The 14,689-nt window shown below is 37.0% G+C and overlaps 1 protein-coding gene across 2 annotated transcripts in view; it reads left to right on the top strand.

Annotated features, from left to right (window-relative positions):
• Positions 1-1,540, top strand: part of LOC104655361 (dachshund homolog 2) — a 194,654-nt gene extending 193,114 nt beyond the window's left edge. For both annotated transcript variants that reach the window (XM_030934124.1, XM_030934125.1), the window contains one exon: positions 1,040-1,540. In XM_030934124.1, coding sequence (XP_030789984.1) covers positions 1,040-1,089 — 50 coding nt within the window. In that variant the 3' untranslated portion in view covers positions 1,090-1,540. The remainder of the gene's footprint in view (positions 1-1,039) is intronic.
• Positions 1,541-14,689: the final 13,149 nt, after the last annotated feature.

Genomic DNA, 14,689 nt, shown 5'->3' with positions numbered 1-14,689 from the left:
ATTCATCTGTTACCTTACTACATCTTTATTTTTGGTTCTGAGGTATTATCTAGAAAATTCTGCTACTCACCATCATACCTTATACACAGAAAGAATAAAGATTTTAAAGATATTAAACCCAAGGTTTAAAAAGGGTATACTTTCCTCCTAATAAGCTTTGACCAGATTGACTTAATATTTTAGATTAGACATATTAGTCCAACAATGATAATGTCCTCTCCATTATATGTTAAAATAAAGCACTTGACTCAGAAACATTATCTTTAAGTATTTCTCAAGCACAAGTAATGGATTTGTACTGATTCATCCACATTTCTTTTCCGACTTCGTTTGTAACCAAAAGCCAATCTTTGTAACGCATCTAAGTGGAGACTCGGGTTGTAAGCCATTGCTGTGGAAAATAACAAGGTTTGACAAAAAGAGGTAGAATAAAATTTTAAAAAAAATTCCAATAATAACTTTTACCCACCCAAATTAAATATTATCTAACTCTAGGATGGCATGGGCTCTTTTAATTACTATCATTTAGAGGGATACCAGTTTGACTAAACACTGTAGCTAAAATGATAATTCGGAACTAGTCTCCCTTCGTGCTGTATACACAGTCTCAGGGTCAACCCGGGAGAGGAAATTCTAAATGTACAAAGCTGTCATTATCTTAGATCATAACCAGATACTCTTTTCCCCGTTTTGGTAAACTATAGGGATTATATTTCAGATGCACCATTATATACAAAAAGAAAAAGTAATATAGATTATTACAGATATTATAATATGGTTCATGAAGAGTCTTTATCAGTCTTCAATGTCTCCAGTGCTGTGGAAAGAAGAACAGAAGCTATAGCATGAAATTTGAAGGATCTTTGAAAACTGACAGATGAAAATATAGAAATGTTAAGAAATGTTAAATTTTACCAACACTAAATTGAGCCTGTTACATCAGATCATTTTAGGTTCCTGAAGATAGAAGTTTTAGTATTTTTAAGCACGTATCAGAATTATTCTTCATAAGAACTAACTTGTTTTCTTTTTTTTAAAGGAGGTAACTATTACTGTTTAGAAATGGCACAACAGTTTTATTCAGCCTGAAATGTCCTCGCTGGCTTTACATAAATGAAGATGCTTGTGATTCCAGTTTATCTCTGAAACTATTCAACATGGAGTTATTTCAATTTTGTTTATCAGCAAAACTTTGTTTACTGAAGGAGCTATTTAATCTATGTTACATTAAAAAAGAAAGAAACACGTGTACATTTTAAAAGCAATGATGTAAACTTTGTCCTTGCATTAAATTGACCAGTTTAAAAATATGAGCTAAATCCTAATGGCTAAAGTAACTTGACCATATTTGATGCTTTTCTATGCTCATTTCAACTTGGCTTTTTGTCTTTTAAATTAAAAAAAAATGCAGTAGTGTGTTAGAGACTAGAAACTTATATGTATGGTTTCCCTGTTCTACTATACATAACCTTAAAGTACACCTTCTTTGTTAAAAATGTACTTGCTAAACTTCAGCATAAATAAAAACATTTTGACTTTGTCAATTGTCACTGAGTATTTATTTTCAAACTGCCAACTGCAGCCATTGAAACATATAGTAGAGTCAATGCAAATCAAAATACAGCAACTAGCAAGATGTTTGCAAATCTTCCTCTAGTTTTGTTATTTGCAAGCAGATATGAACAGAGTTCTTATTTCAGTTCATCTGTTTAAGCAGGCTGATATTCCTGTCCTCGATTGTTATATTGATTCACACTGGATTGCCTTTTCCTAGCTATGTGTGCTTAGTGAGCCTGCTTCCAGGAGGAAGGGGTTACACTGGGAAGCAGGAAAAGTGGGTGCACCAAGAACTGGAAAATATTTTCCAAGCATCTGTCATCATCAAAAGTGTATTCTAGAGCCACCTACACTAAAAAGCAAACAAAAACAAAGGGGTATATATCTTCTCTGGCCCCCCAAAATATCAAGTCTCTTTGTATATCCAAGTGCCCATCACAGTGCAGTGAAAAACCAAGGCCAGTTATAGCCCTGCCCTACAGTTTATTTAATCTGTGCTCTTACTTTCTCTTGGTTCACTTCTGGTGAAACACTGGAGCTCACTCAAATTCTGGTTGATTATAAAACCTCTCAGGTTTTCCTATGAAGTGGCAGCGACACTCCCACTCCTTGCCTGTCTTTTGAAATGTATTGTATCTCACAGTATTCTAGCTGGTCACCCAATGACTAGGTCTTCTACTTTGGAACCATGTTGGTAAATCCACAGATGTTTCTTCTCACTATCATATCCACACCATCCTTGTTTATGGAAATCTTGAGAGTTCTGACAGGACTACAAGCTCTTTCTGTGTTGTAAAGGACAAAGATCTCTAAGATTTTTGTTTGCTAAGCAGGCCTGCTCTGGTTGCATACTATAGCCCCTGCCATAACACACAAAGCAAGTCCTCAATAGGCAGACATATGATATTCAGGCTTGCACTATTTAAAAGTCAATCTAACAATCAAAGAAAGCATGTGCTAGTAGCTGCCCTACTCTCAGGTGTTCTGGTGCCTAATGGTGCCTGTGGGTTTATCTCACCTGGTAGCAATTATTTGCACCGGCTTAACATCAATAGGCATAATTTGATTTTGGGTCTCATGGATGGTTAGGACTTCTAAGGAAGTGAAAGCAGTTATAGGACTCTTCTGGTTATTTGAAATCCCACTTAATTGACCCATCAGAAGAAACTGAGACAGAAAAATATTGGGAGTGAGGCCCACCACGGGTTTACTGGGATAGGATTGCTTGTCATTTCACTGCTACCCCTTGACAACTCTTCCACATCCTCCTCTTCACAACCACCTCCCTCCTCCAAAAGCACAGGAACCTTAGCCTTAAGAAAAGGAACTGGGTCAAGGCTAAGAATTCCGTCATTGCTGGATGGTGGTTTCACTGTTTATCAATTCTTTCTCAGTAAACGCTTTTCTCCTAGGGTTGGGAGGATCCACATTACGTTATTTTCCTTTGCACTCTCTTTGGAGAAAATACAGTTTATGTTCATCCTGGGAACATGGCTGTAGGAGTTGGATCAGCCTCATGCAAATTCTGTGGTCTCTGACTTCCTTAAATTCCCTAATCATGGAGTAGGGGTGAGGGATTACAGCTGCTGCCACCACCAGACATACTCATAACACTGCCATCTATAATTACAATCCTAGTCTGAGTGTCTTCCCATACCTTACAAGTCACCTAACCTTTTTGCCAGATACAGCTGTTTTTGTTCTTCCCAACGTATGCCATTCACATATACTGCTATTTATATATCACTGAACCCCTATGTATTTGGTTATAAAGGCCTCTCTCACCCAGCAAACACTAGCTTTGTGCCCTCTTACTTAGGGATAGATGTTGATGTGGATGGTGTTCTAAAAATAATTTAAAATAGAATATGAGATTAGGGAGTGAGTGGGAGCATCTATAAAGACCATCAAATGTCTGATATATCAAAAGGAGGCAAACAATTACTATTTGAAGAATTACAATGTCAAGGAGCTGCTGCTTTTGTTAGACAGCTGTCAGCATTATAAAGATCAAAAGTGATATTGAATTAAAATTTACCACTTCAGCTTGAACTTGGAGGAAAACTACCCCCAATCACAAACATAGCTAAATGACTCCCTCCTTTAAAATTATAGAAATCTGTCAGATATTACAGGTAAAGTAAAAGGAATCAGCATAGTTTTTATTCCTATTTGTATTTGTATGCATGCATGTGTGCACACACAGAGGATACATGCACAAAACACTCCTGCTTCCCTTTGTCAATGAATTACTGAAATCAAACCTGGGCATTTGTCCAGTTTCACCTGATTCAACTTTCTCTTAAAGCATATGAGTAGCTAAATTATGAGATGTAAAGCAAATGTGAGGTATGAAGATAGTAGGCAATCATTGGGAGGGGAAGTAGTCATTTTGAATATAAAGTGCCCAGATTATAATAATAATTCTGAAGCTCAGCTCTTTAGTTTTCTGAACAAAAAGTCCTCTCTCCTGACCCCAACTGGCCATGTAAGAGTTCATTTTTTAAACCTCTGTCAATTACCCTGAAATCCTTCCCTAAAGTTTCTAGGTTTAAACTGAACGATAGTCCAACTGAGAACACAACCATGGAACCCTGTTTTATGTTCTAATACATTAGAAGTATGGGAGGCAGAAGCTCCAGATAGGCAATTGCACTAATTTTAAAGCTCCCTGATTATCAGACATATTTATTAACATCTTCGGAATTATCTGTGGCTCATGGACAACTTCTCTCACTTATTCAAACAAGAGAGCTACAATAACCACAAATGCATTTGAACTCAACGAATAAACATTTTAGGGCATTACACAATAACTCATTATGCTCTCATGGAGAGAATATTTCTTCACTTTTGGGTGCTTTTTTAAATACATGAAACCCATAATCTTTTGTGTAACATTTGTGCTAAAATTAGGTAGAGTATGCCTCTTGGGTTGTCATGCCATTTATGAGATTAGCAGTATGTAAAGATATTAGAAGTTCCAGAGCAACACTAACACACCTCAAAATCTATCTTAATTAGTCAAACAGGAGCATTAAAATTAAGTGTTTAGGTATAATTTTGTCTGACATAGAAAAGGATACTTTATACAGCAAGAAAATTCTAATAGAAATGAGAAAACAGTTCACATTATGAACGATTAAAAGTCACTACAAATGTTAGATAATTAAATGCCAGTATGTATGGTACAGAGATAAAGAAGGAGACACACGCTATGGGCAAGAATAATGGGTAGGTTTTGTGAAACTTGATTACAGCCCTAAATAACAAGAAGGATTTGTGGGAAGAAGACAATGGTAAGAGTTCAGTACCAGCTAAGCCCCAGGGTAAGAAAGTAAAATGGTATGTACTATTCATGGAACAGAAAGAAAGCCACTCTAAGAAAGCACAGACTTCTTATCCAGCTTTAGTGGGAGATAAGATTTGATAGTTAAAATGGGGCTATATTATAGAACACTGTGAGTAGGTAGTAATGAACATATAACAGCAACTCATTTGGAACATCAATCTGAGAGCAGTGTGGGATAAAGCGATTGGAGAAGTTTCAGGAAGAGAGACAATTACATGGCATAAAACAGCACTTTTATGTTTTTCTCTACATGTTTTTAATTTAAAAGGAGAATTCAGCATAATCAAGGATGGTACACATGCTATCAATTTTCACAGATGCTTAACAATCCTAGCTAACTATGAGAATGTGAGGTGTTCCACGGGTCAATCAACAAAAAATGTTCTTGGCAAGGTTTAACATTTGCATTTAAGCTTCCATGAATATCTATAAAATCATAAGCCAGAAATGGAGTTTTATTTGAAATAAAACATTTCATCTGAAGTCTCAATCAATCTAATATTTTCAACTTTACTAATGTAGATCATCCCTGAATTCTAAGTGTCGTTACAACCGAACATCTTTTATACGTGAACCATGACATCAGCTAGGCCTCATCTCCATTTCTACCCTCTAAAGTCTCACTCCTTTTACTACTTTTAGACATAGGGTTTTTTGCCACCTTAAGAAGACAAAGTCCCACTGAAATCTTCTTACCACCTGTACTTCCCTGACCAAGCTAACCCCAAAGTCAGAGCTCCTACAATATTTGCAGTCCCATTAAAGTCCTTGCTCCAATCAGCCAGCATACTGAAATGAGGAAGAATAATTATATGTCCTGCTACTAAGAATGCACCGGTTGCTGTATCTTTGGGGTTTATTACAGAACTCAGAACGAGACAGATTTTTTTTTTCCCATGGACAAATGATTAGCTTTGACAGATAGTTGGGGGTTTGAAGCACAGATGGTTCTATGTTTCCTGGAGAAAAAGACATCTCACTTGCAACTTGAAGGACAAACACAGTTCACTAGAGGAAGAGAGGTCAGGCCACCTTCAAGCAAATATACAATTTACTTCCAGAAAAATGCCATCTTTATTCCCCTAAAGTTCTTTCATCTTTAATATCTTGGTGCTCCAGGAAGAAACAAACCTAAAGTCTCCTCTTATTTCTTTTTCCCCTTAAATTTTCTCTCCTCTGTATCCAATAGTTTGAACACACAGAAGTAGAGAGTAGAATGGTGGTTACCAGATGCTGGGGGTTGGGAGTGTGAATGGGGAAAGGGGAAATGTTGGTCAAATAATGTAAAATTTCAGTTATACATTAGAAATAAGTTTTAGTGTTCAATTTCACAGCATTGTAACCATAGTTAATAATGTATTGTTTATCTCAAAATTGCTAAAATGGTAGATTTTAAATGTCCTCACTGCAAAAATTAAGTGAGGTGATGGATATGTTAACTAGCTGGATTTAATTATTCCACTATGTATACAAATATGAAAAGATCACATTTTCCTATAAGATGTACAATTACTATTTTGCATTTAAAGGAACATAAAATTAAAAAAATAAAGGTGGCTCCACGTACTAAGTTCTCACTCTATAGCCCATTGGGCTTGTTAGGTTTTAAAGCCCCTAAAAGCTTGCAGTGCTTTAACTGCCCATATATTTCTTCCAGGTTAACCACTCATTCTTAGTTCTTATAATATCTGCAACTATGTGAAGGTAAACAATGTCTTATTCTCTTGGTATTTGTGAATGACTAGTTTGACCTAGAGTGACTAAAACCATAGCACATATTTGTAGCAATTTGCATTTGATAAATTGTCTTCACACAAATCACTTGATTCGATATCAGTTATTCAACATGTTTCTAAGGGAATGTACTTTCCTTTATTTTCATATATTCCCCTATTGTACCAGCTTGATTCTTGTAAGAGCTCTTCTCCACGAAGTATGGCATGAGTGACACAGGTCTCAGGGATAGATACTCAAGCTCATTAAATTTTAATAGGTATAAAATTTATGTCTTTATGTCAGAGCCAGCAGGCATACATACTACGTTTTTAGACCAGAGACTTTGTGAACAATCTTTCAGGCTCCCAGGCTGATTTACTTATTTCTGAACTTAGAAGCTAGTTCTGAATATATATGACCAGAAATCAGAAAGTCAGACAATTCAAAATTGCTACCAAAGTAACAAAATATTGTCTTACTGGTACACGAACACTTCTGGCCTTACACTTCCAAATGTCTGCTGGATATATTCATTCAGATATAATAATGAAGGGCATGAAATATATTCAAAATAACATTTTTGATCTTCTCTTTCAAACATGCCCCTTTTGGAATAATCCTTTTCTTAGTTAATGCATAACCATCACTGAATCTCTCAAGCTAGAAACCTCAGAGACATTCTGAATTTTTCCTTTGACTTATAACCAACATCCAGTCATCGAATCCTATCACACCTACCTCAGAAATATATTTCAAAATCATTTCCCTTCCAAATTGCTGTTATATTAATTTAAACCTCTATTATCTCCTACCTGAAGAATTTCAGTCTAACTCGTCTTTTAGGTAGTAGTCTTTTCAACTGCATGCTATCATAATCAAACTACTAGAGGGCTCTTCTTAGGATTTTATTAAGGTCATGTTATTATTAGTCTAAAACATTAATGTCCCTCCCTAATTGGGGATGGCATACAAGGCAGTCTTACTTTTTAAATCTCAATTCCTGCTACATCCCCTCGTATGTTAAACATACATCCACAACCTATGCAATGCATATATTTAACGCTTCCATTTCCTTAAATCTCATGCTCTCTTTGCCTAAAATGATCAGGACCCAGGACGAGTTACATAATTCCTGGGTGTGAGTGCAAAAGGCAAATGTGGAATCCCTTGTTTAAAAAGCAAGAAATAAGTGCCATTAAATTTATGTATAAAGGTTTTCCCTTTCTGCCATGTTCTCTTTTCCTTGCTAACATTTTTTAAATTGCAATTTAATGTCATTCTATGAAAAATATAAATTTTTACCACAAATTTGTCATTCAATTTTATTTTTGTGTGAAGCCAGTTTTAAATGCCAAAGCCAGCCCTGTCAGTATCTCTTTCCCATCTTGTGTACTCCTTTGAGACCGAGTACATTCACTTGCCTTCTGTGGAAGAAAGGTCCATTTATTTTTAATCTGCTTAGTAACCTATACACTTTTCCCTGTCAAAGAACACAGGCTTTTGAAACAGGGAAACTTAGGTTTGAATCTCAATTCTGTCTCTGACATAAAAAATATATATATACCCACCCTGAGCCTTAATTTCCTTGTCTGAAATGTAGAGAATACTACCCACAGGATTTATATAGGGTTAAAGGAGTTGAGGTACTTAAATAATTTGAACAATGTCTAGTACAAAGGAAGCAACTACTAAATGGTAGCTTTTAATTTATTACTGGCCTGTGACATTATACTAGAATTATTTTCAATTGTATTTGTCTCCCCACTGGACTCAAGATTGTCTTTATTACTCTGCAACTCTCCTAATATCTACCATAGCACGCAGCACCCCCTATACAAAATGAACTAATGAACTAATGCTTTTATCGAGCACTTAGGGCAGAATCTGGTACATAGTACTCATTCTTTTAGTGTTTGTTGTATTATGTGTGAAGGGATGGTTTAATGTTTCCACCACCTTGACTTACATATCACTTGAAGTTGATATTGACTGCTACAGATGCACAGCAACTTCCAATTGTGTCTCCTTCTGCTCAAAACAAATAATTTTCTAGAACTCATACAAACGGTTATTCACTTACCTCCTGTATTTTGCTAAAATCAGAATTCTCAAAGGCATCCAAAATTAGGAAGCAAGGGATGAGTTTGGGAGAAACAAAAGGCAGAAGTATTCCTTCACTCTCTAATTTTTAAAAGGAAAGCATTGGCCAGGCGTGGTGGATTATGCCTGTAACCCCAGCATGAGATTTGGGAGGCCAAGGTGGGTGAATCATGAGGTCAGGAGATCCAGACCATCCTGGCTAACATGGTGAAACCCCGTCTCTACTAAAAATACAAAAAATTAGCCAGGCATGGTGGCACGCGCCTGTAGTCCCAGCAACTTGGGAGACTGAGGCAAGAGAAACACCTGAACCCAGGAGGTGAAGGTTGCAGTGAGCTGAGATTGCGCCACTGCACTCCATCCTGGGCGACAGAGCGAGACTCTGTCTCAATTAAAAAAAAAAGTGGGGGGAGCATTGAGGTGAGGAGAGTCTCTATAAAATGTTTCCAGTGATTTCTACTTTACATTTTGAGGGCGTTTTTTTTTTCAAAGGATTTCTGAATTAGGCTATGATACATATATATATTATCATATATATACTATCATATATATATATATATACTATCATATATATATATATACTATCATATATATATATACTATCATATATATATATATATATATATATATATTAGAGCCAGTTGCCCTGTGGAAGGCTTTGTGTGTGTTTTGTAATTGTTTTAAGACTAGCTCTCAGACTTCCATAGTAAAATAAAAAGATAGGATAAAGCACTGTTCTAAATTCCAGGTTTTCAGTGTTCCTATTATACTCGAATAGTAAAAGAAAATGCTGCTAGGATTACATCTGATGTTCTGTCACTCAGCAGCCAGTTTTTCAACACACCTAGAATATCAGCCCAGGGCCATCTGTATTAATATCCTTCTGTGAACTCTTAGTATGAAACCTCGGGGCACAAGTCTGTCAATCAGTTCTCACGGTTATTGCTGATTGCTAGAATTAACACTACTATTTCCTCTTATGACTAATCTCCCAGTGCATTTACACTGGCGTAATTTAGGGAATAAAAGTAAAGTTTAATGGAAAATGTTTCACAGAGAACTTTGAGAACTAAGTGTCTGTATTTTCTTTAACATCGCTGAAGGATGTAAAACAGGTTTAGAAGGAAAGTATTGTAATCATAGTACTTCCCCTCAAAACCTGCTTTACATTTTTGTAAACTACACTGATATTAGCTTGCTATGTCCTTGATTTCTTTTATTTATTTATTTATTTATTTATTTATTTATTTATTTATTTTTATTATACTTTAAGTTCTAGGGTACATGTGCATAACGTGCAGGTTTGTTACATATGTATATTTGTGCCATGTTGGTGTGCTGCACCCATCAATTCATCATTTATATCATGTATAACTCCCCAATGCAATCCCTACCCCCTGCCGCCTCCCCATGATAGGCCCCAGTGTGTGATGTTCCCCTTCCCGAGTCCAAGTGATCTCATTGTTCAGTTCCCACCTATGAGTGAGAACATGCAGTGTTTGGTTTTCTGTTCTTGTGATAGTTTGCTCAGAATGATGGTTTCCAGGTGCATCCATGTCCCTACAAAGGACGCAAACTCATCCTTTTTTATGGCTGCATAGTATTCCATGGTGTATATGTGCCACATTTTCTTAATCCAGTCTGTCACAGATGGACATTTGGGTTGATTCCAAGTCTTTGCTATTGTGAATAGTGCTGCATGCAATAAACATATGTGTGCATGTGTCTTCGTAGTAGAATAATTTATAATCCTTTGGGTATATACCCAGTAGTGGGATGGCTGGGTCATATGGTACATCTAGTTCTAGATCCTTGAGGAATTGCCATACTCTTTTCCATAATGGTTGAACTAGTTTACAATCCCACCAACAGTGTAAAAGTGTTCCTATTTCTCCACATCCTCTCCAGCACCTGTTGCTTCCTGACTTTTTAATGATTGCCATTCTAACTGGTGTGAGATGGTATCTCATTGTGGTTTTGATTTGCATTTCTCTGATGGTGAATGATGATGAGCATTTTTTCATGTGTCTGTTGGCTGTATGAATGTCTTCTTTTGAGAAATGTCTGTTCATATCCTTTCCCCACTTTTTGATGGGGTTGTTTGTTTTTTTCTTGTATATTTGTTTGAGTTCTTTGTAGATTGTGGATATTAGCCCTTTGACAGATGAGTAGATTGCAAAAGTTTTCTCCCATTCTATAGGTTGCCTGTTCACTCTGATGGTAGTTTCTTTTGCTGTGCAGAAGCTCTTTAGTTTAATTAGATCCCATTTGTCAATTTTGGCTTTTGCTGCCGTTGCTTTTGGTGTTTCAGACATGAAGTGCTTGCCCGTGCCTATGTCCGGAATGGTATTACCTAGATTTTCTTCTAGGGTTTTTATGGTATTAGGTCTAACATTTAAGTCTCTAATCCATCTTGAACTAATTTTCGTATAAGGAGTAAGGAAAGGATCCAGTTTCAGCTTTCTACTTATGGCTAGCCAATTTTCCCAGCACCATTTATTAAATAGGGAATCCTTTCCCCATTTCTTGTTTCTTTCATGTTTGTCAAAGACCAGATGGCTGTAGATGTGTGGTATTATTTCTGAGGACTCTGTTCTGTTCCATTGGTCTATAGCTGTGTTTTGGTACCAGTACCATGCTGTTTTGGTTACTGTAGCCTTGTAGTATAGTTTGAAGTCAGGTAGCGTGACGCCCCCAGCTTTGTCCTTTTGACTTAGGATTGTCTTGGCAATGCGGGCTCTTTTTTGGTTCCATATGAACTTTAAAGCAAATTTTTCCAATTCTGTGAAGAAACTCATTGGTAGCTTGATGGGGATGGCATTGAATCTATAAATAACCTTGGGCAGTATGGCCATTTTCATTATATTGATTCTTCCTATCCATGAGCATGGTATGTTCTTCCATTTGTTTGTGTCCTCTTTGATTTCACTGAGCAGTGGTTTGTAGTTCTCCTTGAAGAGGTCCTCTACATCCCTTGTAAGTTGGATTCCTAGGTATTTTATTCTCTTTGAAGCAATTGTGAATGGAAGTTCATTCCTGAATTGGCTCTCTGCTTGTCTGTTACTGGTGTATAAGAATGCTTGTGATTTTTGCACATTAATTTTGTATCCTGAGACTTTGCTAAAGTTGCTTATCAGCGTAAGGAGATTTTGGGCTGAGACAATGGGGTTTTCTAAATATGCAATCATGTCATCTGCAAACAGGGACAATTTGACTTCTTCTTTTCCTAACTGAATACCCTTGATTTCTGTCTCTTGCCTGATTGCTCTAGCCAGAACTTCGAACACTATGTTGAATACGAGTGGTGAGAGAGGGCATCCCTGTCTTGTGCCAGTTTTCAAAGGGAATTTTTCCAGTTTTTGCCCATTCAGTATGATATTAGCTGTGGGTTTGTCATAAATAGCTCTTATTATTTTGAGGTACGTTCCATCAATACCGAATTTATTGAGCGTTTTTAGCATGAAGGGCTGGTGAATTTTGTCAAAAGCCTTTTCTGCATCTATTGAGATAATCATGTGGTTCTTGACTTCAGTTCTGTTTATATGCTGGATTACGTTTATTGGTTTGCGAATGTTGAACCAGCCTTGCATCCCAGGGATGAAGCCCACTTGATCATAGTGGATAAGCGTTTTGATGTGCTGCTGAATCCGGTTTGGCAGTATTTTATTGAGGATTTTTGCATCGATGTTCATCAGGGATATTGGTCTAAAATTCTCTTTTGTTGTTGTGTCTCTGCCAGGCTTTGGTATCAGGATGATGTTGGCCTCATAAAATGAGTTAGGGAGGATTCCCTCTTTTTCTATTGATTGGAATAGTTTCAGAAGGAATGGTACCAGCTCCTCCTTGTACCTCTGGTAGAATTCAGCTGTGAATCCATCTGGTCCTGGACTTTTTTTGGTGGGTAGGCTATTAATTGTTGCCTCAATTTCAGAGCCTGCTATTGGTCTATTCAGGGATTCAACTTCTTCCTGGTTTAGTCTTGGGAGAGTGTAAGTGTCCAGGAAATGATCCATTTCTTCTAGATTTTCTAGTTGATTTGCATAGAGGTGTTTATAGTATTCTCTGATGGTAGTTTTTATTTCTGTGATGTCGGTGGTGATATCCCCTTTATCATTTTTTATTGCATCTATTTGATTCCTCTCTCTTTTCTTCTTTATTAGTCTTGCTAGCGGTCTGTCAATTTTGTTGATCTTTTCAGAAAACCAACTCCTGGATTCATTGATTTTTTGGCGGGTTTTTTGTGTCTCTATCTCCTTCAGTTCTGCTCTGATCTTAGTTATTTCTTGCCTTCTGCTAGCTTTTGAATGTGTTTGCTCTTGCCTCTCTAGTGCTTTTAATTGTGATGTTAGAGTGTCCATTTTAGATCTTTCTTGCTTTCTCTTGTGGACATTTAGTACTATAAATTTCCCTCTACACACTGCTTTAAATGTGTCCCAGAGATTCTGGTATGTTGTATCTTTGTTCTCATTGGTTTCAAAGAACATCTCTATTTCTGCTTTCATTTCGTTATGTACCCAGTAGTCATTCAGGAGCAGGTTGTTCAGTTTCCATGTAGTTGAGCGGTTTTGATTGAGTTTCTTAGTCCTGAGTTCCAGTTTGATTGCACTGTGGTCTGAGAGACAGTTTGTTATAATTTCTGTTCTTTTACATTTGCTGAGGAGTGCTTTACTTCCAATTATGTGGTCAATTTTGGAATAAGTGCGATGTGGTGCTGAGAAGAATGTATATTCTGTTGATTTGGGGTGGAGAGTTCTATAGATGTCTATTAGGTCCGCTTGGTGCAGAGATGAGTTCAATTCCTGGATATCCTTGTTAAGTTTCTGTCTCGTTGATCTGTCTAATGTTGACAGTGGAGTGTTGAAGTCTCCCATTATTATTGTATGGGAGACTAAGTCTCTTTGTAAGTCTCTAAGGACTTGCTTTATAAATCTGGGTGCTCCTGTATTGGGTGCATGTATATTTAGGATAGTTAGCTCTTCCTGTTGAATTGATCCCTTTACCACTATGTAATGGCCTTCTTTGTCTCTTTTGATCTTTGATGGTTTAAATTCTGTTTTATCAGAGACTAGGATTGCAATGCCTGCTTTTTTTTGTTCTCCATTTGCTTGGTAGATCTTCCTCCATCCCTTTATTTTGAGCCTATGTATGTCTCTGCATGTGAGATGGGTCTCCTGAATACAGCAGACTGATGGGTCTTGACTCTTTATCCAGTTTGCCAGCCTGTGTCTTTTAATTGGAGCATTTTGTCCATTTACATTTAAGGTTAATATTGTTATGTGTGATCTTGATCCTGCCATTATGATATTAACTGGTTATTTTGCTCATTAGTTGATGCAGTTTCTTCCTAGCCTCGATGGTCTTTACATTTTGGCATATTTTTGCAATGGCTGGTACCGGTAGTTCCTTTACATGTTTAGGGCTTCCTTCAGGGTCTCTTGTAAGGTAGGCCTGATGGTGTCAAAATCTCTAAGCATTTGCTTATCTGTAAAGGATTTTATTTCTCCTTCACTTATGAAACTTAGTTTGGCTGAATATGAAATTCTGGGTTGAAAATTCTTTTCTTTAAGAACGTTGAATATTGGCCCCCACTCTCTTCTGGCTTGTAGAGTTTCTGCCGATAGGTCTGCTCTTAGTCTGATGGGCTTCCCTTTGTGGGTAACCCGACCTTTCTCTCTGGCTGCCCTTAACAGTTTTTCCTTCATTTCAACTTTGGTGAATCTGGCAATTATGTGTCTTGGAATTGCCCTTCTCAAGGAGCATCTTTGTGGCGTTCTCTGTATTTCCTGAATTTGAATGTTGGCCTGCCCTACTAGGTTGGGGAAGTTCTCCTGGATGATTTCCTGAAGAGTGTTTTCCAACTTGGTTCCATTTTCCCCCTCACTTTCAGGCACCCCAATCAGACGTAGATTTGGTCTTTTTACATAATCCCATACTTCTTGCAGGCTTTGTTCATTTCTTTTTCTT

The sequence above is a fragment of the Rhinopithecus roxellana genome, chromosome 7 (genome assembly GCF_007565055.1).
Source record: "Rhinopithecus roxellana isolate Shanxi Qingling chromosome 7, ASM756505v1, whole genome shotgun sequence".
NCBI lineage: Eukaryota > Metazoa > Chordata > Mammalia > Primates > Cercopithecidae > Rhinopithecus > Rhinopithecus roxellana.
The sequence above is the reverse complement of the archived record's forward strand: the minus strand, read 5'-3'. Positions and strand labels throughout refer to the sequence as shown.